The 26968-nt window shown below is 40.8% G+C and overlaps 1 protein-coding gene across 5 annotated transcripts in view; it reads left to right on the forward strand.

The window, feature by feature from the left end:
• The first annotated feature begins 13 nt into the window (after nucleotides 1-13).
• The window catches only part of LOC102831275 (protein quaking-like), a 179874-nt gene continuing 152919 nt past the window's right edge, over nucleotides 14-26968 (forward strand). For 3 of the 5 annotated variants that reach the window (XM_006871169.1, XM_006871172.1, XM_006871171.1), the window contains exon 1: nucleotides 14-173. In XM_006871169.1, coding sequence (XP_006871231.1) covers nucleotides 32-173 — 142 coding nt within the window. In that variant the 5' untranslated portion in view covers nucleotides 14-31. The remainder of the gene's footprint in view (nucleotides 174-26968) is intronic. The other 2 variants (XM_006871170.1, XM_006871173.1) reach the window with 2 other exon arrangements.

Consider the following 26968-nt stretch of genomic DNA (forward strand, 5'->3'; position numbering starts at 1 on the left):
CTGGTCCCCGGCGGGCGGCGCAGCCTGGACTATGGTGGGGGAAATGGAAACCAAGGAGAAGCCCAAGCCCAGCCCGGATTACCTGATGCAGCTCATGAACGACAAGAAGCTCATGAGCAGCCTGCCCAACTTCTGCGGGATCTTCAACCACCTCGAGCGGCTGCTGGACGAAGGTAGCGCGGGGCTGCTGCGGGGGCCCCGCCCGGCCGCGGGGACACTCGGCCCCTTTGTTCGGGGAAGCGGGGGGTCCCGGGGGCCGCGGGGGCTGGGGGAGCGCCGAGTTTGTTTCCTAAGTTAGGGTCCCGGCGGCCGCGAGGCTCGGCTGGACTTGGCGGGACTTTGTCCGGCCTGAGAGCCGAACGCGCAACGTGACCGCCGCCAGAGCCGGCTTCTCGGCGTCGTATTTGCCTGCGCTATTATTATTAATATTTTTTTTCCGCAAGAATTTCCGAGATTTTCACGATTTGAAAAGAAAGCTGTATTTTTTTTTTTTTTTTTTTTTTAATCTTCGCAACAATTTGTAGATGTTAAAAATAGAGCCCCGGACTCACGCGTCGGCCACTTAGACCTGGAATGTCATCCCAGAACAAAAGACCGGAAACGTGTCCGGGACAGACGTTGGACACGGGGGACCCCGGAGCCGCTCTCAGGCCTGTGGGTCCCCGGGCCGGTCACCTCCCGCAGCCCCCAGCCCCCCCACCCCCCACCCCCGCTATGGTGGCTCCAGAATCGGCCAGCACGCACCCTCGGCTGTCCCTTTAAGGGGCTCTCCCTGGCCTATTTGTGTTGGCATTAGTGAGATTGTGGAGGCAGAAAACTTTCTGGAATGTCAAAAAAAAAAAAAAAAAAGAAAATGCTGGAACTCTAGAGTTCATTTCCAAATGTGAGCGCTAAGGGGCGCCAGTTATTATTATTTAAAAAAAAAAAACAACAAAAAAAAAACCCCATGAGAAATGTTAGGCGCAAAATGTGGGAGATCCGCTAGAATCTGCCCGACCCTAAATGGAGTGGGAACTGAAATCAGGGTAGAGCACTTCAGCTGCCAAGGCGTGTCCCTATGTGTAAGTGTTGACAAACACGGGAAACGTTTTTCTTTACAGTTGTTGGAACCGTTTGTATCATGTTTCAGAAGTCAGGCTACTATTATTTTCTTCCTGGCGTAGATTTCTGAACTGAAGGTGTTAGTAACCATTTTCGTTGGGCTTTGATTTTGTTGTTTATTTTCTTAAATACAGTTTGTTTAGGAGAGATCCCATAGAGAATAAACACGGAAATAGGCCTCGTCAGGGTTTAGGGGGGAATAACATGTTTTATTATTATTATTCTTTCTTAAAATACTGCAGTCTTTGAATGAAAATGCAGAAAGAATTAAATCAAATGCTATAAGAGGTTTTTAAAAGAAATGCCGGCGTATATGTCGCTTTGCACGAAAGTACTCCTTTTGGTGAACATTTGAGTTCTTTGATGAGTTTTCGAAGATCTCATGGGAGCTTTTGGGTTGGTGGCAGTCTTGGAGCGATCATTCGGAGGTGGCTTTCTGTCTAACCTGCTTCCAGTCTGGGGATAGAATAATGTCGACTCTTGGAAATCTGTAGACATTGCAGGCATGTCGTTCTCTCCAACCAAAGAGTATTTCTCTCCAACTGGCCCTCGAATTTCAAATGCTAGAGGCCGTGAGTTTGGGGTGAGATCTTTTATATAACCCCTGGTGCCCCATTAAACCGATTTTACACCATTTCTTATCCCGGTGCACCTTGAGCTACAGCCTTTTCACCGCCTCAGTGTACAAATTGCTTCTGTATGGCATCGAGCATGTTTAAAATGGACACCGGCATGACTAGGAAGTTTGGTTTTCTCTTTTTCATCAGACCAGTACAAACATGCAGGAAAAGGGGTGATACCGTGGCTGGGAATAAACTACTTCCTGTCATTGTTAGCCCCATTATAAATTCCGTGTGACTTAAGAAACACTGGTTTCTGAAGTTCCCCCCACCTCCCTCTCAGTAGCCACATCATTTTGTTCTGAAATTTGGCAAGTCCTATTACCCTTTTGTGGCCTGTCATTGTCCAAGGCCAATGAATCCTGACTTCAGTTGGAGGTTAGGAATTTCATTGCCCTTGGTTCAGAGCGCAGGGCTGACATTGTTTTTTTTATATGTAGATAAAACTGTAAATTTCACTTGAGTGATTAGATTAGTTTCATGATGTTAAGATGAGAACACAGTTGCAATGGGTGCAGTTCTTTGGGAATGAGGCTGTTTATCAATTTTACTTTAAAAAAATTTATAAATAAACTTTTGTAGAAATCTGCTTCTCGGGATTAAACATTTTATTGAGTTAGTTTGGTGTTTGGCAATCTGCTACCCAAGGCCTTCCTATTGATTCCTACCTGAATGAGCTGACTGCGTGTTGGCATTCCCTTACCTGAATCTTGCCTATGGGCTAGCTCCTCCTCCTCCGCCCTCTGTTACTGTCAGTCTTTTTCCCTTGGAGTACCTTCAAAATGTTTGCTTTTTTCTGTTGTGAATACAAATCTAGGTTGGACCAGTTATAGAAAGGAAGTGACTTCAGTGGGCAATTTCAATACTTCTATTTTTTTCTACAAATCTTTTAATTAAGCTAGAAATGATTGCAGATAAAACCTCCTTCTTCAACTGCTCTCCTCAGAAAGAACTTTTAACAGAATCATGAGCCCGTCCTAAGGCAAAAGCAATTACTATAAATTGTTTTTTTTTGTTTGTTTGTTTAAAAAAAATTTTTTTTTCATGAAAGTAAAATGTAAAAATACATACATACAGCAGTACTCGAATGTAAATTCTGTTTGTAGAAAATATTGAAGTTTAGAATTATGAAGTCAATTGGACTTCAAAATCCAATCGAGTCAGTTGGATTTCAAAAGCCAAGATAGGAAAAATGGAGAACTCGTTATTTTAAAATCAGATTTGAGCTTTCAATTTTTATAGCTGGGAGGGAGGTGAGAGCTGAAAAGGAAAAGCGTAGCATATGGTTTATGAGGTAGGGCAGCCTAAACCTCTGTCTTGTGGCAGTCTGCAAAACGAGCCTGTGGCTGGGAAAGTGAGAAGACAGGGTTGGATGAGATTCTCTATTTTCTGATCAAAAAAGTGTGCATTTTCCCTTTATGAGCGTCTCTTTTGGGTAACAGATTTTCTTCTTGACCTGACTTGAGATTCTCATTGTTTTCCCTCTCTCTTAAAATGTGTGCTTTTTTCTTAAAAACTAAAATTTGATTTACTTAACATTCTTCCATGTAAATGTTTCCATGTATCATTTAGTTATTGGATATGTATCAATCTCTTAGGTTTCTTAACACACACACATATCCCTGTGTTTCTAAAGAAACTTTGCTTTTCTTCAAAAGTTTTCGTTTAAAATGACGCGACTGTTGGTATTGAGATATCTGGTGTGTGTTGGGTTCCTTACAGTTTTAGGCCTTCTTTTTGTCTCTGATGCCACAATTGTTTCTGACAGGCATCAGTATTTTAATTAGGTGAGGTCACTTGTCTGTTCTCCAGGAGCTTCTGCTCTGGTCCCCATGCCCTTGGAAGGAAGAGTAATCAGGATTTCTGGTGTGGCCCTGTAGGATAAACATGGGACTGCTAACCGCAAGGTTGGTGGTTCAAACCCACATGACTCTCTTTGGAAACTATACAGGGTCACTGTATATCAGAATCCACCCCAAGATCCTTAACAGCAACAACCAGAAGCAAGTGATACTTAGTCCTTATTTTCCTGCCAGTTCTCCGTTTCTTCTCCTGACCCACGAGGTGTCACCTGCTAATGAAGGCAAGCATGGAAAGGAGCTTTTCTGGGATCTCCTGGGTCACTCATTTGGGCGGGGGCGTGCCTTCTGTACTTTGGAAACTTGCCTGAAGGCAGAGAGGGTATTCCAAACGCACCAACAAGCAGTGAGGCAGAAGGCTGATTCCGTTTCATTTTTTCGGTTTACATGTTTGATTGTCAGAGTTGGCCTCCCAAGGATAGGACACAATTGGGTTCATGGGATTCAGCCTCTGGGCTTATCATATTTTAGTGTATTTGTTACAAACAGCATTTTGCAAAGGGCTTGTGAATATCCTATCAAAACAAGCCAGTTTGAATTTGTCTTAATGCACTGTGCACATTTTATTTTTCTCATCATCTCACTGGTCACTGTCCTAAAACGGATTGAAGTGCATCCATTTTCTATAAGAACAGATGAATTTTGTCTTTTGCCAAAAGTAAAGTGTAATGTAAAAATGACAGCAGAATGCTTTTTCAGCAATAGCATGCCGATAGGCTTTTTTTTGAGCAGGGTATACAGACAAGGAAAGTTTTGTAAAATTCTTATGTATTTATTTATTTGATCCTACTAAGAGAATTGACCATTAGGATCACAGGGCAGCTTTTTAATAGCTTCACGGAGTCACAGTTTAATTTTTTGAACAGCTAGTGTTGCTAATGCAACTTGTGTGGTTGATGGTGCTATGGTTAAAAGCAAAAGAGACCTTCCTTTGGAAGGTAGAAAATGCTGGGAAGTTGCTGGGGTTTGTTCATAACTTGAAAAAACAATTTTAGACAGAGCCCACTGTGCAGCTTGCATCTATTAGTGTGTCAGCTGTTTCGAAAGTATCCACGGATCTAATCTACGGTTTGGGGTGAGCTCGTAAGTGGGCCCATGACAAGAAATCATCATTGAAATTATAGAACATTTTTTGATGTTTTTAATGTTCTTGTGATTGATAGGCCTTTATTCTTCCCTCCTGATCCCTCCTTTATCTGACGCTTTTCCTTATGAACTGCTAAGTGTAATAAGATTTTACCCTTAGTGAAAACTTTTAGGGAATGATTTCACTTCTCCCCAAAATTGGCATTTCAGAATGGGGCCCAAAATAGCTAGATTATTGAATGTCCTAGTAAGATTTTCTTGACTTTATTTTCCTTTAACAGAAAAGCTAAATTAATGTAAAACTTTTCATGGTTTGTTTTCACCAATTTGACTATAACTAGAACCCCAGTCTGGGTTAGGTACTACTCCAGGCGTTGCCGCAGTTTACCCTGTGAGCAGTAGTTCTTTAATTTATTCACTCAGAGCCTGGTACATCTACACTCTCCAGTGTTTGTCGGACTAAGACCCTTTCTGAACTCTTAGTCTCTGAAATGCAGGATATGCACATGAAACTTTTAAATGAAAATACAGAAGAGATATTAGAAAACATATATAAATATCTGTAGGCAATTGTATAATTTAAGCAAATGTATTACTTGATTGGTGATTGTTTTTGACAAAGAAAAGGTACATTTTTTCCCCCCTATAAAATGAGTTTTGACAAATCCCACATTAGCAGTACTTGCTCTCAAGGAGCTTAATTTGGTGTCTGCACCATTGTTGGCCGCATGAGTTGGAATGAACCTAACAGCAGTGGATGACAGCCACAGTTGTGAGTGAGAATTATAAAGATACCATTTACTTGAAGCAGAATAGTCTCTGTCCAGTCGTTTTACTAAAGCATATCAATTCATAATTAGAGAAAAACTATTATTGTTCAAGTCAGCTCTTGAGAGTTTTGCCATTTGTGGGATTAGGTAACTTTTCCCCTTGTCAATGTATCTATGAACGTTATTATTCAACAGTTATGTAGGCTTTATATTAAGTAGGAAAGATGCTGTAGGCTAAGCACTGGACTGTTGGTGGTTCGAACCCACCAGCTGTTGCTCAGAAACCCTATACAGGGTTGCGATAGGGTTGGAACTGATCCGAGACACTAAATAACAGCAGGAAGCAGTGAGTGCCGTTCAGGATAAACAAGGGCTGTTGGAATGTTTGAGGTGAAGAAGAAAGTGGAGTACACTCTTGTCATTTACCACAATGGCACATGTTTAAGCAGCAAAACCCAACCCACTGCCACCGACTCGACTCGGACACATTCATAGCACTGTGCTGGTACTTAGAGACTGAGACATTGAAATTTTCACTTAACCAAAACGGAATTCTTTCCTTTTTAGAGACTCCTTCAATGCTTTAGCATTAAGTGTTTTAAAATAAATGCAGGAAAAAAAATTAAGTACCTTGCAGAACATAAGTATTTTATCCAGAGTTCATAGCAAGCATATGATTGTACCAATTTCATGAAATGGAAACTAGTTTGAAAATCTATCAATTTATTAATTTAGCTATGTCCTCACATGGCACTGTAGGATAAACGCTGGACTGCTAACTGAAAGGTCGGTGGTTCAGACCCACCAGGCACTCCTTGGAAACCCTATACAGGATTGCGATGAGTCAGAATTCACTTGATGGCACTTAACAGCAACAATAGCCAAGTCTGAAAAAGTAGGATAAGCACTGGACCATCAGTTTTGAACTGCAAGGTTGACAGTTCAAACTCACCAGCCACTCCTCGGAAACCACCCTATACAGGGTCGCTATGAATTGGGACCGACTCGATGGCACTTAACAAAAACATCTAAATCTTTCAGGAATCCTGTTGGCATTGTGAGTTAGGTGGTGTTGTGAGTTCAAACCAGTTACAAGGTTGTAGGTTCAAACCCACCAGTGCCTCCTCTGGAGAAATAATGAGACTGTCTGCTCTTCTACAATCAAGTCTCTGAGTTGGAATCAACTTAATGACAGTGGGTAGCAAGTCTTAACAAAGCTAGCACAGTTTTATGTCTATAATGTTGCTTCATATGTTCATTCTAACGTTTATTTGTATTGACCTAGATTTTGAGGCTTGGTGTAACCGATCAACATACTGTAGGGTTTCTAGCACATGATTTGATGATAAAGCAGAATCTGTTGGGTTGGGTTGTCTTAGATCTTTTTCAAAGGCATTGAAGTGTCAGAAGAACGTCAAAGTAATGCAGCTAACTAAAAAGTGGCTGCATGTTAGGCTGTGGTATGAAGAAAAAGTGTGTGTGTGCTTTCATATGTGTGCTTTGTGTAAGTGTGTGAGTATAGAAAGGGAGGCATGCAGTGTGCGTGTGTTGGCCCTTGAAGTTCTGGAGCGTGGATGCTGGGGTGGTGGTGGTGGTGGTGAAGTTCCAGAAGAAAGATGGTTTTGAGGTGAAGAGGTGCTTGCTTGGTACTAGGGGTGAAAAGATTGTATATACATAGTGGCAATAAGTCTCGTCTTGTTGTTGTTGTTGTTAAGTGCCATTGAGTCGGTTCCGACCCATAGCGACCCTGTACAGGGTTTCCGAGGGTGTAAATCTTTACGGGAGTAGAAAGCCTCATCTTTCTCCCGCTGAGCGGCTGGTAGTTTCGAACCGCTGACCTTAAGGTTCACAGCCCGATTCGTAACCACTACGCTACCAGAGCTCCTTAGTCTCGTCTTAGTTCCTTGGTTTTTAACTTTAATCCAGGTAAAAACCATGATAAGCTGCTGTGTTGCTAATTTTTGGGGAACCTTGGCTTTAAAATTTGGAGTATTTGGGAAATTAAGTGGCAAAAGACATAATGCATGTGTGTGTCGTCATTACATTTTAAGAATAGAACTAGGATGACAAAACACAGGACATTTTTTACCTGATCCCCCCCTCCCCCGCATGCATTTCATGTTTCTTGTGTCTCCAATTTGTCTTATAAAGAGTTTAGAGAGCTGGATTGTAAAAAGCAACCCATTTCTTCTTGAGCTTGGCTCAGTGTCGGGAGAGGGAGCCTCGGAAGATCATAGACATCCATGGCTGTGAGGGTCCTGGGGTCAAGTTGTGGCTCCTCATCTCACAGCTGAGGATGTAGGCGGGAGGGGTGTGGCCGTCTGCTTTGGCCCTGTGCCAAGGGGTCAGTGTAACTGAGGAAGAGCAATTCTGGACGTTTCCCATATGCTTAAGGCTGCTGGTGAGTGTGAGAGGACAAAGCCATTGGAGGTTCTGCAGTAGACTGGAGGAAGAAATCCATGCTAGTCAGTCTTGGAGTTAGAATTTCTTTTTTGAAAAAACGAAACAAATTGGTCTTTATCATAGTTAAGAGGTAAAATGTGAGAAAGACATTTTTACAGGATTTAAACTCACTGAAATTTCTTAAGAAGCAAAAAGTGGAACATCAGCTATGAAATAATGTACAAATAAATCCAGTGTCACATACAGAAGATAATATTCAACTGTTGCTCAAGAAAAAAGTTCACTTCTGATGGGAAGATTTAATATAGAGGTTTAGTATTGCAAACCAATTTAAGTCAGAAACATATGCTGGCGTCTGTTTTGGATGAGCCCACTAATTTATCAGCGAGGCAGCCCTGCAGAATGACAGCCAGGCAGGTGGGTGATGATGGATAGCATGGAGTTGGGTGTTGTTCTAGGGTTAGCCTCCACATCTCGTCCCTAATGCCAGCATCCGGCGGACTGACTGCTTATCCTACTGTATGCAACTCGAAGCAATGGCATTTAAACCATTCACTTGCCTGTGTTACATTAACAGTATCCCTCGGATAAAACTGTTGGAGTTAACGTGACACGAATAAAAATTTTTAAGCAAAAAAAAAAAAATCCTAACCTAATACAAATATCAATTATTTGGAAATTTCACTGTTGCATTGCGCTTGGGGTCAGGGCACAGCAACACCCGTCTCTGTTGCAGCTGCTCTGAGCACCTTCGTTGCAGCAGTGTGTCCATTGTTCTAGCAAGGATAGGACCTGTATGGTACGTGCACGTGTATGGAGCACGGGCGTGTGCCAGCATGAAAGTGAAAGTCCTCTTCCTAGGCTCTGCATGTTCGTAAGATGATGGGGTGAGGTGGTAAGAGTCCTTGATGAGTACACCTGAAATCTGATCATGACCCTGCAGGTGTCTTAACTGGCTTGTGGTCTTGGACAAGGTAACTGATCTCTGAGCCTCAGCTTCTTTGTCTGTAGTGGAACTGCTCGTCAGCCTCACATACTATATATCTGAGCTGTCTGCATATTTAGGTGGTGTCTGGTAAGAATGGATAATCAGGTAAGTATAGCAGCTTGTGAACAAGGAGAGATGAAAGGAAAAAGAAAGGTCATTTACTTATCCATGGGGCTAATTTTTCTATGTATGTGATTCACTGGTACCTTAGAATAAGAAGTCACTTGGAGCTGAAAGGTCTAGTAAGGTGTCTTGAGAAGTGGACCCTGAGTTGTTAACTCCTGGTGGAATTGACTAAGTACATGGGAGGGTGGGGCGGGGGTGGGGGAGGAGGTGCCCAGGGAAGGGGAAGCATAGCCAGAATGGTGGGGTGGGAGAGTGAGACTTGTTCAGGAAATGGTGTGGAGATGGCGTCAGTGGAATGACACACATGCCTAGGGGAGGTGATGGGATAAAGCAAGCAGAGATAAGGCGGGCTTGTGCCATGCCAGAATACAGACTTAGAATTTGATTCTGAAGGGTGTTAGGAATCATTGAGGGTTTTGATGGTTTGGGGTGTCATAATGAACTCTGAGGGTAACAAGAGAGTATAGAATAGATGAACATAATAGACATTGGATGCCGTGTGAAGAGTTAAGTAGCCTGTGGCTAGATTATTGTTTTTTGTAGTTTTATTTTTCTCGCCATAGTTTTCAGTAAAATATTTATAATTTGAGTTTTTTAAATTTTAGAGTTAAATGTATTAGTGATTTTAAAATGCCTTTTAGCCAGAAACCTGTATGTATTTTGCCTTAGCCCCAGTTATTGCCTTTATACTGAAGTACTGAGCAAATACAGGACTCATTTGTGTAGTTATGAGCCCAGTTTATGATTATCTAAAGAGAAGTGCGCTTTTATTCCTTTGTAACCTAAAGAGAATTGAAGGAACTCTAGGGAAGGATTTAGGATTCCTGAATTTGTCTGATTTGAAGCACATTGTGTCTAACTCATTCTCACTGACCTGTTGTTAAACTCGTGTGTGGTCAAGCCCAGTGTAGGTTTGTCAGCACTTTTGTATAGCCCCATCTGTTTTTATTTAACCACCTTTGTGTTTATGTCAATTGTTTTTAGTACCTTAGAGATCTTAATTCCATCCCCAAACACTGTATGTCTCTTAAAAATGAACATAAATCTTTTCCAAATCTGATATACCTAAAAGCAACATCCCAGTAAACAAAATGGATTAATCCTAGACAAAATTCAACATGAGGGAGCTTCAAAAATTTCTGGAAGAATTGCATTATCTTTTAATTTCAGTTCTCCATGAACTTTCTGAAGCAACTTTGCACCCAGTCCATATTCAGATTTATCTTTTCAAAATGTTTTCTCTTACTGACTTATCCAAAGCAGAATCCAACTCCATATCACTCACTGAATGTGATTATTGTGACTTTGTGTTTTTAAACCTGGAGCAGTCTTTCTCTCTCTCCTGAGTGATGTTGATTTAACTTTCTCGACATTGGGTTTATCCCGTGTGTCTGTTGTTGTTAAGTACCTTGGAGTTGGTTCCAACTTATAGCGACCCTGCACAGGGTTTCCGAGGCTGTAAATCTTTACGGGAGCAGAAAGCCTCATCTTTCTCCCGTGGAACTGCTGACCTTGAGGTTGGCAGCCTGACTGGTAACCACTATGCTACCTGAGCTCCTTATCCCGTGTGTATAGAACATTGGAAATTGGATCTAAAGGATTAAGTAGGTTCAAGTACATGGTTTTGGGCTAGATGACACTGTAGCTGGTGCTCTCTGGTACATCACATAGTAGACAATGTCTGTCTCCATCCTTCTGGGTATCTGGAGCAGGGTGGAGATAGGCTGATGCTTGCGTTGTAAGGCTAGGTTGACTCTTGGGACCAGATGTCAAACACTATGGAATTAGATCTCTCCATCAGCATTCACTGATCCCTGATTCACTGTTAACCAGTTGCAGGGCTTTGCCTGAACCAGGAACTTAAAACTTGTGCTATGGCGATTTTCTACTACCATTCCCTCTCCCCCCCCGCCCCCCCCGGATTATTAGTTGGAATTCTTGAAAAACAGAGCTTTTCCTCCAAGTTATTTGCTATTCTGAAATACATTCATACATTAAGGAAGATCCAGTTAGGTGCTTATTCTCCTTAAATGATTGTGGTTCTCTAAGTTAAATGTTAGTTTACTAACTGCCTCAAATGGTGACCCAGTGACCTTTTTTCTTTCTCTTCTTTCTCTTTCATTATCATTACAGATTTTCATAGATTCAGTCTATTTAATTCGACTCTGTTATTATTTGTGGTGTTCAAGTTGCATGCCACAAGTTTGATTGGTAACGTTCAAACTGGCTCTTGTGCCTTTTGAAGTCTGTCTTGCTTTCTGGGACAATAGTTATCCCAAGCCCGCCCCTTGTGCCTTCCACAATGAAGAACTAGAATCAGCCAGTTCTGTAAGGTTCCTTTTAATGGGACTGGCATTGTTGTTGTTGTTGTTAAGTGCTGTTGAGTTGGTTCCAAACCATAGTGACCCTGTATAGGGTTTCCAAGGAGAAATTGGCGAGCTTGAACCGCCGACCTTGCAGTTCAAAGGGCTTTTCAGTCTGCCTCATTAACCCACAGCGTCACACCAGGACTCAGGGACTGGCATTTGAGGTGTGAATTCAAGTGCTAAAGGTGCTCCTTGCTATTGGTGTAAGATTACTTCCAGAGTTCTCTAGGGATAGAGCTGGACAGTAACTATTTAAAAAATAGTTCATGTTTGCATTTTCATGAATTTATGCTTGTATTTTCAGTTATATTTCAACATCAAATTTCATTTTGAATCTTTTTTTTTTTTTTTTCTGACAACACCAAACTACTTTGGTGTTACTTTATACTACGCTAAAGAAATACTTTCATAATAGCAGTACTAATACTACACTGGAGTATATATATATGTTGTTGTTGTTAAGAGCAGTCAAGTCGTATATACTATAGTGGCGCTGTGGGTTAATGCGCCAGACTACAAAGCCATTTGAACTGCAAGGTTGGTGGTTCAAGCTTACCAGTCGCTCCTCAGAAACCCTATACAGAGTCTCTATGGGTCGCAGCTGACTTGATGGCACTTAACAATAACAATACTACATTATAATAACAGTGAAACTCTTAATTTTATTGAAATATTTTCATCTACTTCATGACACATTAGAGATCTAGCCAGTGACCTCTTCAAAGCACCTGGGATAGTCTTCATTCTATTTTTGGGCTGGGTGTTAATAGAGTAACTTTCTGTGTTTTTGTTTTTTAAACCAACTCCTGTTTTTGACATTTTGATTCTGTCTTTTACTCGTTTAGCTTGGTGTTACTGTACTGACTTTCAGTTAGCTTCTATCCCATGCTCACAGAAATGAGAGGAAAATGGACATAATGTGTGTGTCTTAATGGATATAGGATCTGGAAAGATGGGCAACCTACAGGGGACAGTTGCTGTGCGACTAGTGCTTTGTATGGAAATATGGCCTGTAAGGAAAGAAGTGAAGGTAGCTGGCACCATGTTTTAATTTAACGAAGTCTTTAGGAAAAGAATAACTAGAGGTCCTTCAGTTTGTGAAGTTCTACGAGGTAGAGGAAATCCCTAGGTAGAAATTTAGTATTCAGGTTTTATTTTAAACAGCTACAAAACCTTTACTGGAAACTGTACCCTTAAGAACTTTGAGTGGTAAGGAATGTCTGTTCCAGCAGGTGGGGATGTTCGTACACAAAAGACAGCTTTTGATGATTAAAATGTGTTGAGAAATAACTTTTGTCAGAATAGGAAATTAGGACTTTTCCCCTTTAAAAGTTGCTCAGGGGTCTGACTGCTAGTAGTTGGTGAATTGATTTGCATTTAGGGACCCTAAGAATAAGCATGATGCTTCTTAAAAGACTTGCCTGAGAGCTCATGTGTAGTGTGATGGTTATTATATGAAAGAGAACTGGTTTTGGACACCTGGTTGGGTTAGCTGTTTTTTGCTCTGACAACTTAGTTGGAACGCTTTTGTTTGTTTTGGCAGGGTTGGGCTTAGTCATGTGTATTGAGATAATTCTGTTTGTACATTATCTTGGCAATTATTATATAAAGAAGGGCCTCAGAAACTTTGTGAGAAAATTCCGTTATCTTTCCATTCCATGTTTCCATGATCTTGTATATGCTTTAATGGAAACATGGGCCACCTGCAGCTCTAAGATCCCCTCTGACTTTTCATTAATAAGCAGTTTGGCTTTGGGGAAGGAGGGCTGGCAGGCTAACTTAATGACATTTAAGGTCCCTTCTGTCTACTACTGTGCTTTTTTTGTTCCATTAAATGAAAGCACCAAGTTTTTAAAAAACAAAGCTAATTTTAAAATGAAGTTAGAAGTTATTTATTAAATATTTATACATGGTTGCAAACAGTTGGCTATTTTTCCCAACTTTTCTGTATATAGTTTAAAAATCTTTAATCAAGTGATTAATTTCTATAAAAGTAAGTCAGAAAAATACATGTCAGTTTGCTATTCTATATTACTTGAAGGGAAAGTCTTTCAGAGATTATAGTTTTATGGTAGTAATAATAAAAAAACTATCAGCACTGAAAAGTAATCTTATCTCATTTTTATTGCTATAGTTTATAGCATGTCTTATCAGTTTGAGTTTGACAAATACCATATTTTGCTTTAAATTACACCGTAGAATTGTTGAAGAAGCACTGTTCATTTAAGTTCCGTGGTTTGGAAGTATGTGTTTGTGTTTAACAATTAATACATTTAAATAATGTAATTCTGTTTGATTTTTAGTAATCTCATTTTTAATTGCCAAGTCAATTGTGAAGTGCATTTTTTTGTCTTTATCACTTGGATTTGAATTCAAACATAAGAAGGTTACAAGGTTGCTTCAGAATGTTTGGAAAAATGGGATGAAAGATAAATGATACTTTTCCATGAACTGTCTGAGGCCCCTCTGTATATCTACTTGGCTGATAGGCGTACAAGACCAAGATCTCTTGGTATCTTGTAGAATTCATGATAACTTGTGTTTTATACTTTTCACCTAGATTGTTTTTTTTCTTGTTATTCGTTAGTGGTAGAGAATTGAAGATTCAAACATTCTAAATTCATCTTTGGTGGGGGCTTGGCTGATGGCCTCTGAATCCTGGGCCAGACCACCCAAGGTGTGTTGAGGGCAGCCGGGGACCACATCTCAGTGTTTCTGGGCCTTTTTGTGAGCTCTGAGTTTGTAGGGAAAGTTAGGAAACTTAGCACCTACATTTTAAAGTAGTCCTTTAGCGAGTTTATAAGAAGGTTGCATTTCTGCCCCCAAATCATGAAAACTGTGTTATAAAAATTTTGTTATTGTAGTTGTTAAGTGCCGTGGAGTTGGTTCCGACGCATAGTGACCCTGTATACGGTTTCCAAAGAGCAGCTGGTGGGTTTGAACCATTTGAACCATGAACCTTGTGTTTAGCAGCCCAGTGCTTATCCTACAGCTCCACACAAAGACTTAGCTGTAGTTGTTTTATTATTATAATATATTTTATGGGGGAAAACACTATAATGTATCAAAACAATAAATCATCCAGAATTCAGTAGTTCGTGTGTGTTGGTGTGATGTTGTAGGATAATGCACTGGACCTCATGGTTATATTGTTGTTGCTGTTAACTATTGTTGAGTTGATTGGATTCTGACCTATAGCGATCCTGTGTAGGGTTTCCGAGGAGTGGCCGGTGACCTCGAACTGCTGACCTTGCATGAAACCGACCTTATGGTCCAGCATTAGCTTGCAATGCCACAGGACTCCGTGTGTGTGTATATATATGTGTGTGTGTGTATATATATATATGTATATATGTATATATATGTATATGTGTGTGTATATATGTATATATATGTATATGTGTGTGTATATATGTATATATATGTATATGTGTGTGTGTGTGTGTGTATATATATATATATATATATATATATATATATATATAAAACATGTTGCTGTTAAGTGCTGTTGAGTTGGTACCGACTCAGCGACCTGGTGCACAATGACCCTGAACCAGCCTTAACAATCATAGCTACGTTTGAGCCCATTGCTGCTGCCACTGTGCCAATCCATCTTGTTGAGGGTCTTCCTCTTTTTCATTGACCCTCCACTTTACAAAACATAATATCCTTCTCCAGGGACTGGTCCCTCCTGACTTTGTCTGAAGTACGAGAGACAAAGTCTGGCCATCTTGGCTTTCAAGGAGCATTCTGGCTGTACTTCAACATCAATTGGTTTGTTCTTTTGGCAGTCCATGGTGCTTTTAATATTCTTGTCCAACACCGTAGTTCAAATGCATCAATTTTTCTACGGGTCTTTCGTAGTCACTGTTCAACTTTCACATGCATATTAAGTTATTGAAAATATCATAGCTTGAGTCAGGTGCACCTTAGTCCTCAAACTGACTTCTTTGCTCTTGAACACTTTAAAGAGGTCTGAGTAGATTTGCCTAGTGCAGTATGTCATTTAATTTCTTGACTGTTGCTTCCATGAGTGTTGGTGATTGATCTGAGCAAAATGAAGTCTTTGACAACTTCAATCTTTGATACACTTATGTAGATGTTGTTTATTGGTCCAGTGGTGAGGGTTTTTTGTCTTCTTCACATTGAGGTGCAGCCATTACTGAAGGCTGTGATCTAAGGATGGTGAAAGAATACAACCCTGGTGCAAATCTTTGCTAATTTTAAACCATCGTTCTGCCTCTTGGTCTATGTACGGGGTCCTCATGAGCACAGTTAAGTGTTCCAGAATAATCATTCTTCGCAATGCTGTTCATAGCTTGTCTTGATCCATACAGCCGAAATCTTTTTCATACTCAGTAAAGCACAGGTAAATGTCTTTCTGATATTCTCTGCTCTCAGCCAAGATCTATGTGACATGAACTGTGATATCCTTGTTTCACATCCTCGGCTTGAATCTTTGGCAGTTCTCTGTCAGTGTACATTTACAGCCGTTTTTGGATTATCTTTAGCAAAATTTTATTTATATGCGATATTAATGATATTGTCTGATGATATAGATAAATCTATATCAAGTCATGTAATATATATTTGTTACATTCTGAGCATTTTCCTTTGCTATTTAATGTTCCTTGAAATTGTCATTCTTATGGTAACCTATTTTATCCTATTGTTGTTAAATGTCTTCCAGTCAATTCCAAGGAGCGGATGGTGGGTTTGAACTGCCATTCTTGTGGTTGTGTAACAGTCCAGTGCTTATCCTACGGCGCCACACCAGGACTCCATTTTATCCTGTTGTTGTTGTTGTTGTCAAGTGCTGTCGAGTCGGTTCCGACCCATAGCGACCCTGTATAGGGTTTCCAGGGAGCAACTGATAAGCTTGAACCACCGACCTTGCAGTTCAAACTGCTTTGCAGTCTGGGGCATTAACCCACAGTGACACACCAGGACTCCTTTCATCCTTTAAGTGTAATATAATTACATAAATGTTGTTGTTGTTAAGTGCCTTTGAGGCGATTCCCACCCATAGCCACCCTGTGTAGGGTTTCTAAGAGGAGTGGCTGGTGAGTTAGAACCGACCTTGTAGTTGAGCACTTACCTGACAGTGCCACACCAGGGCTCCTGACTATCCTTATGAGAGCAGTCAGTTTGCTTTCATGGTGTGTGTATGTGTGTATGAGAGAGAGAGAGAGACAGAGAGAGAATAATAGCAGATGGTTCCAGAAGTTTATTATTCATTGTTTAGAAAGCATTAAGTTACTAAATACTGTAACTGGGACCTGCGGGTTCCAGCTGTTTTATCTTTCTACTGACGTGCACCTGAAACCAGCACATTGGCGCACAAAGTGATTGCTGTAATGTGATGTGTAAAGGATTGGTAAAGTCAGAGCTGCAGATTGCACGTTGTTGTTGTGAAGTGCCGTCGAGTTGATTCCGACCCATAGGACTCTGTATAGGGTTTCCAAGGAGCGACTGGTGAGCTTGAACCACAGACCTTGCAATTCAAACTGATTTTGCAGTCCAGTGCATTAACCCTCAGAGCCACACCAGGATCTGTATATTTTACATAGTAGTTTAAAATGTTTTCGCCTTGTCAGTGGAAGGTTTAGTCTGTCAGAAAATATTGGAATGTAGTAGGCTAGTGTGAGGCATACCAACCTTACCTTTAAGTTATTGGAGTGGTTGGGTAGAGAAAATGACCACGAAAGTAATAAAAGATAATACTCCAAGGGTGGACTAAAGACTTCTGTTAAAGAGATGATGTTAGTGGGGAGTAGGGGTGAGGGGAGAGGGATGGTTAGGGAAATCAGTGGGATTTAAATGGAGGAGAGGTAAGGGGCAGTGATCTGGACACAGAGGATAGATACTGTTTGAATGCAGAAGCTTCTCAGTAGGACAAATATAGTCCAACACTCCTGTAGAAGGCTCCAGCCTCTAGAGCAAGGGTGGGGGACCCTTTTTTCTGTCAAAATGGATAACATCATTCATAGGCCATACAAAATGATCAACTTAAAAACTGGTGGTGGTTATGTGCCATGGAGTCAGCTCCAACTCCCAGTGTCCCTGTAAGTTTCCAAGGTTGTAAATCTTTCCTTTGATACCTGACTAAAACATCTTTGTAACCACTTTTTCAGTTGGCTGTTATTGGCTTTGCCTTTCTAGTCTGTTTTACTGGTACATTTGGTTTCAATGAACCCTTTTGATACATTTCTTTCAAATCTTTTCTGTGTGTGCATGTTGGTGATTGTGTGGAGTTAGGACTACATTGGGTTGGGGTGGGGGGCGGTGAGAGGTACATCTGGATTGGTGAGGTTGTGAATTCTAGAATGCTGTGTCTACCCTGTCTGCTGTAGGCACTGGTCGGTCTATATGGTATGTATGGCAGGGCTCTTGACTAATACAGTATGTTTTCTTTTCCCTTTCATTCTGGCTTGAAAGGGGTTGGAGAGATTGGAAATCTGCTAGTTGAACTGAATGATGGAGGGTGGTTTTACTGATGTGTTTTGCAGAGTGTTCTGTGGGATGCTGGTCTCCTGAATGGCGCATTGGTCAGAGTGCTTGGCCTGCCATCCCAAAGGTTGGTGGTTTGAGTCTACCTATAGTTACAGCCTGCTTCCTACAGTCCTCCTCTTGTCTCCTGGTTGCTTGAGTAGGAACCAACTTGTTAGCAATGGTTATTCATGGACATGGTCTGAGAATGGAAGGATTTAGTAGTCTCACGACTTGTGAAGTGTTCTGTACTCCTTTTGAGCATTCAGCATGTGTTGTATTAAATGCCCAGGGTTTCCCTTAAGACACTCAGCTAGGTTTAACTCAGCATTTTCTGAAATTACTTGGTAAAGGAATACCTTTTTCTTTCCTCCTTCGTGGAGCAGCATGTGTTTTGAGGATTGTTGCTGTTGTTGTTAAGTGCCATAGAGTCAGTTCCAACTCATAGTGACCCTGTGTATAGGTTTCCAAGGAATGCTGATGGGTTTGAACCACTGACCTTGTGGCTCAAACAGACCTTGCAGTCCAGTGCATTATCCTGCAGTGCCACACCAGGATGCATGATGGGGAATGGTGATTTAGGAGGAGGATTGTAAAGACCTGTAATTCTGAAATTTTAAAGTGAATAGATCTTAAAACTCATAATCCCCTTCTTTCATTTAAAATGTAAGGCATTTCCTCTGAACGGTTAGAGTAGAGTTGTTACACTAGAAACTGCTGCTTTCAGGAATGGTGAGTCATCTGGCTTTGGTGACAGAAGTCACTCTGCATTGTGGTGTTGGTCCGGAAGAACGACCCTTTGGGGTAGATCTGGATGGATAGCTTAAGGGATGTGTCTGCCCTCTGATGTGAGAAGTCTTACTTATTTTACATTGATTTCATCACTTGACATAACTACTCAGGGAATTTTAAACTTTTTCTTTCAATAAGACTGAAATTAAGCATCAAGTACACATAATGATATTCTCCTTAAATGGCTGTGAGACCAAAGACCCAGATCCTCTCTCCCTTTGCATTGTCCAGCAGGGGGAATCTAGGCCTAGGGACAGTTGAATGTGTATTGGCATGAGGGTATTGGGTGTTCTTATATTTTTCAGTGTGGATAAAATAGTGTGTTTAGAGTCAGCTGTTCATTTCCCCCATTTTCTTATGACCTTCGAAAATGTGCCCGCGATTAATGAATTTAAATGAATTTAAGACAGACCAGTTCTGAAGGAGCCCTAGGTTGGTGGTAAGGAATGAGAAATGAGCTGACATGGAAGTCAGAATTCACATACCAGTGCCTCAACCAGACAAGAGGCATGCAGAGGGGGAGGGAGGAGCAATGTTGTCGTATACCATCACCTCCTGAGCTGTTGGACTTCTAGGCTTTACTTATATGAAATTGTTCCCCATGTAAATTAATGATACCAAGCTAATTTGGAAATGAGAGAGCACTGAAATTTTGTCTTAAGAGAGGACACGTGTAAAAGTCAATGTTAACTATGTATATAGATAATCCTTTTTTAAAACTCTAGACTGCACAAATCAGTAGTACTATTTTCCTAAATATGTCATAGTGACTAGCTTTATTGCCATGATTTGTGCAACACATTTCTTTTCTGTCTTTTGGGTTTTGTCCTCACACATTTATAGTGTGACCTTCAAAGAAAGGTATAGTCAGGTAGAGATGGTATATAAACATATATACAGTTTTGGGTAGTTATCTTTGACCGTTGGCGATTTGCCAAGATGGTAAAAATTAAACTAAAACAAACCATGAATTTTTTAGAAATGGAATAAAAGATGGATGTTAATTACCCAAGTTGTAAAACTGACTTGGCTTTTTAAAAGACATTTGTGGAAGTATTTGTGTTTAATTCAGGGCTTTGAACCTGTTCATCCTGGCTTTACCCTCTGTATAGAATTTGCATTTCCACCCTAGATAGACTGAATCTGAATCTACATTTTAACAAGACCCCTAAGTGATACTTATATGTATACAGCTTGTGAAACATTTAGTCTACCTGGGATGGAAATGCAAATTTTGAGCAGGAGGTCTGACTAGAATCAACTGGTTTGAAGCCCTGGTTTAATTCAGTCACAGTCCTCCTGAAGACAGAAATCTGGAGTGTGGATGCATCTCATCCAGAAAGCTTGAAGTCCGGCATGGGAATCAGTAGTGTTTCACTTCTGTGTGTTGCAGTGTCGTGAAAGATTTTCCCTGGGAGGGAGAGGCCTTTCCATCAGGCTGAAGAAGCTAATGTCTGAGTGGATGTGGTAGTTGCCTTCGAATGATTTTGCCGTTAGCAGTGAAAAATGTTTTCCTTACAGTTCTTGTGTAGCAGGCTGTGGACTGAAGCACATTTTTATAATAAAGGTGATGAATTTAATCGCAAACTGGCAGCCAAATGGAAATTGCAGACCTTGATACTGGGAGAAAATTGCCTATAAAGCAACTCTTGAGAGAACAGGCTTTAAATTTACCCACCCATTTCGACATTGAGGAGAACATAGGAATCATAGGATGGTTTGCCTGGCCTGCTTAGTTCAGATGGATGACACTTGAGTGTTCACCTAAGAGATAGGGACTCTGCATTTAAAGTTGCCTCAGCTCTTTGTAGAAAGTCTTCAGCATACACTGATCTGTGTGGGTTTACTAATGATCTTGGAGTCCTGGTGTGGTGCCTTGGAATAAAGCGCTGGACCGCAAGGTTGGTTTGTACTAGATAGACCATTCAAACTCACCAGCCATTCCTCTGAAACCCTATGCAGAGTCCCTATGAGTCAAAACCGACTCAGTGGCACTTAATGGCAACAACAGCTAATTATCTGGTACATGTGTTTGTGTGTTTGTAATACTAGGGTGCACAGTCGGCATCACACACTTCATGTGTCTCTCGTGTGTGAGGTGCAGAATCCTCTGGTTTATAAGTAACATTGTTTACTTGGTAGAATGTCTGTAGTATCTGTTTGTACTGTTAGTCTTTACTGCTTCGTATTGTATTTCAACAGTTCACATTATAACATTTTAAGCAGGGTGGTAGTTAGTATTCCGATGGTGGGAAATCTAAACATGGTCATTTTTTTTATTCTGTCTTTAATGCTGGTCATTTCTTGGGGGATGACCAAACAAACCTGTGATCTAGCATGCTGCCCTTACAGTGGAATGCATTTTCTCCTCATGGTTCAAGTGTTTGTTGCCAGGTACCTGTGTCTGGTTCAGATAATTATTTTAAAAGACCATTGGAAAGTGAGCCCTATCCAAGGACAGTTTTTATTATACTTACTGAAATTACTCATTAAACTTATTAGGAATCTAAAAGGAAAGGAAAGATGGATTACTTTCAGGTTGATAATAGATTTTGCTTAGATGCACACACACACAGGATGAGCAGAAATTTATTTTTTCTGGGCATTATGGTTTCATAATCTATTTCAGCTTTAGCTTTGATAAAGTTTTGGTAGCATAGCATTTAGAATTGCTCAGGTGAAAGTGAGTGGAAGAGTTTCCTATTTTTGGGTTGAGAAAGCAAGCTAGAAGGAAGAAGGAGACAGTCATCCAGATGATCTGTGTGCAATTCGTTGAGGCTGTGGAAAGGTGACCTAGGGTAGGAGCAGTGACAAGAAATGTGAGTGTGAGCTGTCCTAGCTTTGTTAGTAAAAGTAGTCGCTTTGAAAATACTTTGTTTTAGACATTTCTAAGATGATCATATCCATAGAAGAGGGGATCTTAGCATGTGATGTTGATGATATGGTTGAACTTCTAGCCAGGTTTGGAATTTACATGGAGAACAAAGTTTGAGATACATCACCTCCTCTTTGCCTTCATCGATGGTACAGGTGTTTGGTCACTTAAGTTGTGTGGCCAAAGTAAGCTTGAGAATTCAGAAACAGTGTAAAGCTTACTATTTATGTTAAGACTTTGTGAGAGAAAGAAAGCATAATAGTCAATGTTTGAAAGCTGCCTTTTCACTTTAAAAACAAAAACAAAAGCCAGCAACCTAAAATTGATGCCCTGTGACTTACAAGATGAAAGTAGTTAGCGTGAGGTATGTAGAATATGTAACATATGTATCTATACATTTATTCATCCAATTCTACTTGATAATCAGGAATCCTGGTACGGCTCTGTAGGATAAGCACTTGACCCTGTGCCTGGAATTGCAAGGCTGGTGGGTCAAACTCTCCAGCCATTCCTTGGAAACCTTACACAGGGTCACTGTGAGTCAGAACTGACTCGATAGCACTGACAACATAACAACAGTTTTATAATCATCATCTCACTAAATGTGGCTTTGTATGATAAGCACTGGACTGTGAGTCACAAGGTCAGTGGTTTGAGCCTACCAAATGCTCTGCAGGTAAAAGATGAGGCTTTCTGCTCCTGCTAAGATGCACAACCTTGGAAACCCTATCCAGAGTCGCTATGAGTCAGAATCAACTGGAAGGCACTGAGCAACAAATGCATTTTAAAAATAATTTTTTGTATGCTGAGTGGAATAATATGTGTCATGCTTACTATATTAAAATCTTATTATTCGGCTGTTAAGTGCTATCAAGTTGGTTCTGACTTATTGTGACCCTGTATAAGGTTTCTGAGGAGCGACTGGTAGGTTTGAACTGCTGAACTTAAGGTTAGCAGTCCTGTGCTTACCCTAAAGCTCCACATTTAGTGTGTTGATTACCAAATATAATTGGCTGAGTATAATTAGTTATTTATAAATTGATACTAGGGGACCGTGGTGGCTCTCTAGGATAAACACTGGACTGCTAACCATAAGGTTGGTAGTCAGAGTCCATCAGCTGTTCTGCTAGAGAAAGAGGAAACTTTCTGCTCCTGCAAAGATTGAGAGCTTCAGAAAGCCTATACAGGCTCACTGTGAGTCAGGACACACTTCACAGCACTTAACAACACCACACTGATATTTGTCCCTTGGATCCTGGGGGTGGTTTTCATATTACAAAGGATTTTCTTTGTGATAGACTTCAATTCATATTCAGAATACAAGGATTATTGTAATGAAATATAGCCACAGTTCAAAATTGCGTTTCCTGGATTCTGAAACTCACTCCTATAGATGTAAGAGTTGTTTGGAAAGGATTTTGGATTCATGTGTTTAAACAGTCAAATCACTGAATTCAAGATTATAGGATTTGTCAGTGTGTGGTGTGAGGTAGGGAATGGAGCATAAGAAGATTACAATTTCAAGCTGATGGGATAAGATGGGATGTCTTACAGATGTGGTTTGTTGTTAAATGCCATAGAGTCGGTTTTGATTCATAGTGACCCTGTATAGGGTTTCCAAGGCTATAAATCTTCTTGGGAGCAGGAAGTCTTATCTTACAGCCATGGAGAAGCTGACTGGCTCGAGCTCCAGACCTTGTGGTTCCCATATGGAGCTGCCACATTACATTTGGTTTAGGTAACTCATATTGTTACACATATATGCATTACAAAGTTATACAAATGTATTACAAACCAAAATCCATCCTCCACCCTCCCGGCCCCCATAGTTTGTAGTGTGCAGGTAAAATCATTTTAACTCCAAAAAAGTGTTTAGACAGAACAGGGTCAGATCCTGGGACAACATGTTCTGACCTATTTTTCAGTTGGAAGGTCTACTGGGATCAAAGGGTGTGTTGTGGAAACAGGAAACAAATATTATCTACATTTTTACCCTAAGATTTTGAGAATCACTCCCCCCCCAAACCTTTATTGAAAATGAATGGAGATTTCCAGAGCAGATGATCAGTTTTACATAAAAAAAAACCTTAAACTTTGCTTCATTGCAATGATTGCAATCCCCTCCACGTACCAGCAGTTATTGTTAACTCTCCCATTACCTAATCGTTCCTCCTCCAACCTTTCCCTCATGGTGTATATTGCCTCTCCATCACATATGTCTGCTCTAGCTCGTGAACACCATCCCCCGCAACTGTCATAGAATGCTGCTTTTATCAAGAAAAACTTTTCTTAATTTTGTACAACAGTGGTCTCATATAGTATTTGTCCTTTTGTGATTGACTAGTAACACTCCGCATAATGTCCCCCAGGTTTATTGAGGATCTTTTAATAAACGGAATGTACTTGGGATTTTCATTCCAGTTGTTTGTAGTTTCCTGGATGCCATGGTAGACTATTTGAGGAGGCAATTGTTGTTGTTGTTGTGAAGTGCCGTCGAGTCAGTTCCAACCCATAGCGACCCTATATAGGGTTTCCGAGGAGTGGCTGGTGAGCTTAAACTGCTGATCTTGCAGTTCAGACTGCTTTGCAGTCTGGCGCATTAACCCACAGCGCCACACCAGGGCTCCTGAGGGAGGAGATTAGGAAACATGAATTGGAACAATCAAGCTTTGTTATAGTCTGCCTTCATTTGGTATTTATGAGGAGTCTGCCTTTGAGAAGAAAGAGCTCTGGTAGCATAGTGGTTACGAATTGAGCTGCTAACGTCATGGTCAGCAGTTAGAAACTACCAGCTGTTCTGCGGGAGAAAGATGAGGCTTTCTGCTCCCGTAACGATTTACAGCCTCGGAAACCCTGTACTATAGGGTCACTGTGAGTCAGAACCAACTTCACGGCACATAACCATCACCTCTGAGAAGTCATTTGCAAATAGTATTTGCTAAGCATCCTTTTGAAATATCTTTTATACCCATAGGGAAAGGAGGACAAAACCTAATTACAAGTTTCTAATGGTAAATACCATGAAATCAACAGACCCTGCTGCCTTTTAGACTTGCCATTCAGGATATAGCTTTACATTGCAGTCACTGTTAATGGTCATAATCCTAGCGATGTAATGTTATTATAGATATATTATGTGCTGTGGGATAAGCACTGGACTGCTAACTACAAGGTAGGTGGTTCAAACCTCCCAGCTGCTCTTGGAAACCCTGTCAGGGTCACTATGAGTTGGAACTGACTTGACACACAATAACATGGGTCTGTGTCAAGCACTTTACACACATGAGTTCATATGTACATACAATCTCATTCAAATGTCACAGCAGTCCTGTGAAGTGAGAATAAACTCCATTTTGTAGGTAAGAAAATGGAGCTTGACTGAGACATTACAATTTAAGAAACAAAATTAATTAAAAATAAAGTAAAAGTTTATCTAACTGAACTAATGATTTAAATCTGAGTATAGACTTGGAGACCCAGTTTTCCTATTACCTTGTGTCTCCTTCCATGCATATTGCATTAAATGATCTTTAGGTGTTTGCTGCTACTAAAGGCACCCTGGTGGTGCAGTGCATCACGTCTGCCTACCCACCACGGTTCCACAGGAGAAGATGACCGCCTCAGAAACCGTATAGAGGCACTTCTACCCTGTCCTGAGGTCGGTTATGAGTCAGAATCGACTTGGGGGCAGTGGGACTGGCCTTCCTTGTGGTTTTGGTACTGGACGGAGAGCGCTAAGGAAATGTGGTGTTCTGCTTGACTTGAAGGCACTGTTAGTTGTCCTTTTCTCAAGAAAAGGCTGGAGGAGGTACCAGGAAATCGTATTATATTCATGTGCTTTAGACCTTATTCCCTATAACTATAACGCTGGCCTCCTTAAGTGTGTTGGCGTTTGCTTTTTGGTATATGTTGATATTCTGATGTCCATCTTGCTATGGTTACTAATGAAGCCCTACCTACACCCAGGTGACCGTCATCTCATTTGGATTCACTTGGTTATGAGCAGCTGTGTGATCTCTTAGTTTCTCTACTTTAAAAACAAAACAAAACAAAAAAGGTGTGCATTGACTCTTCACTTATTGACAAGATTAGGTTCCGCAAACCAAGTTGTAATATAAAAGTTGATGTTATATGAAAACGGAGGATGATCAACCACATCAGATCAGAAAAGGGAACTTCGTGACCTTTGTCAATACATAACAGCCATATTCCATCATGTCTTAACTGCCAAGCCCCTGAGCATAATGGTGCAGCCAAGTTGACACCCCCCCTAACTGTTTTCAGCCAGAGCTACTCACCTTACACCTCAGCATTTGTTATTGCCTGATGTACGTCATAAATGCACAAAATAGTCGGATAATAGATTTTTTTACTTTTGTCATAAATGTGAAATATCAGATAAGTCAATAGTCGAGAAATGGGGAGGTAGGTATACTGGGGTTCCTAGTGTACTCCTTACAGTTCTCCACCTGAAGATGGGCTGGTGGGTAGTTGCATTCCAGTCAGCTCTGAATTGCTGCACCTTGCTGTATGACAGAGGGACAGCATTGCCCAGTGCAGACCCATCTTCATGATGGGAGACTTTGCTAGGGAGTGTCTGCTGTGAAATTGCTCACGCGTCTCCAATGACTGTATGTACGTATGCCTCTCCTCTCCCATGTTCAGAGGGATGCGTTAAAGTGTGCTGTGTGTGTTGTTGTTTTAGATGATCACATCAGTAATTTTCCACTTGAGCTTGACAAGGCAGGCCTGGCTGAAGGCAGACCTTTGTTCTTAGTCAGAAATGATGAGCTTTTTGAACTTTTTATTGGGAAAAATATGTATTGGTTCCAAGAACAGGGAGTGACCTAATATGCATGGCAACTTGCATGCCTTTACACCTTAAAATATGTAACTGGTCTTTGGCTTTTGCCTTTTAGAAGTTGTAGAATACTTGAGAAAGTACCTGGAGCAAAGCGTAGGGTGACCACTTATGCGATGGTGGTTATGTGCTGTGGAATCGGCTCTGACTCATAGCGAACTCTGTACAGGGTTTCCGAGGCTGTAAATCTTTATGGGAGCAGAAAGCCTGATCTTTCTCCTGTGGAGCAACTGGTAGTTTTGAACTGCTGTCTCTGAGGTTAGCAGCCTGATTCATAACCACTATGTTACCAGAGCTCCTTACTTATGTAGTCATAGACCAATGAGATCACTTATATACTAATGTCTATGTCTTTCTACTGTCAGAACTGTCTGTGATGGCAGGGGCCATGTGCTCCTGGCTTGGTCCTGGTACCATGGAAACATATGTATTCAATTAGTTACTAGTAGCTTCTTGAGCACTTACTAGGTGCCAGGTGCTCTAAAAATATGTGGTATTCAAATGAAAGCATTTATTCTCTGAAACTCAGAAGTTTAGATTTGCAAATAACCTCAGAAGTCCTGATACTTGAGTAGGCGTGGACTCTGAAAAGGGTAAACACCTTATTGAAGGACATTCGGCTAGTTCTTGGC

The sequence above is a fragment of the Chrysochloris asiatica genome, unplaced genomic scaffold (genome assembly GCF_000296735.1).
Source record: "Chrysochloris asiatica unplaced genomic scaffold, ChrAsi1.0 scaffold00162, whole genome shotgun sequence".
NCBI classification, from domain to species: domain Eukaryota; kingdom Metazoa; phylum Chordata; class Mammalia; order Afrosoricida; family Chrysochloridae; genus Chrysochloris; species Chrysochloris asiatica.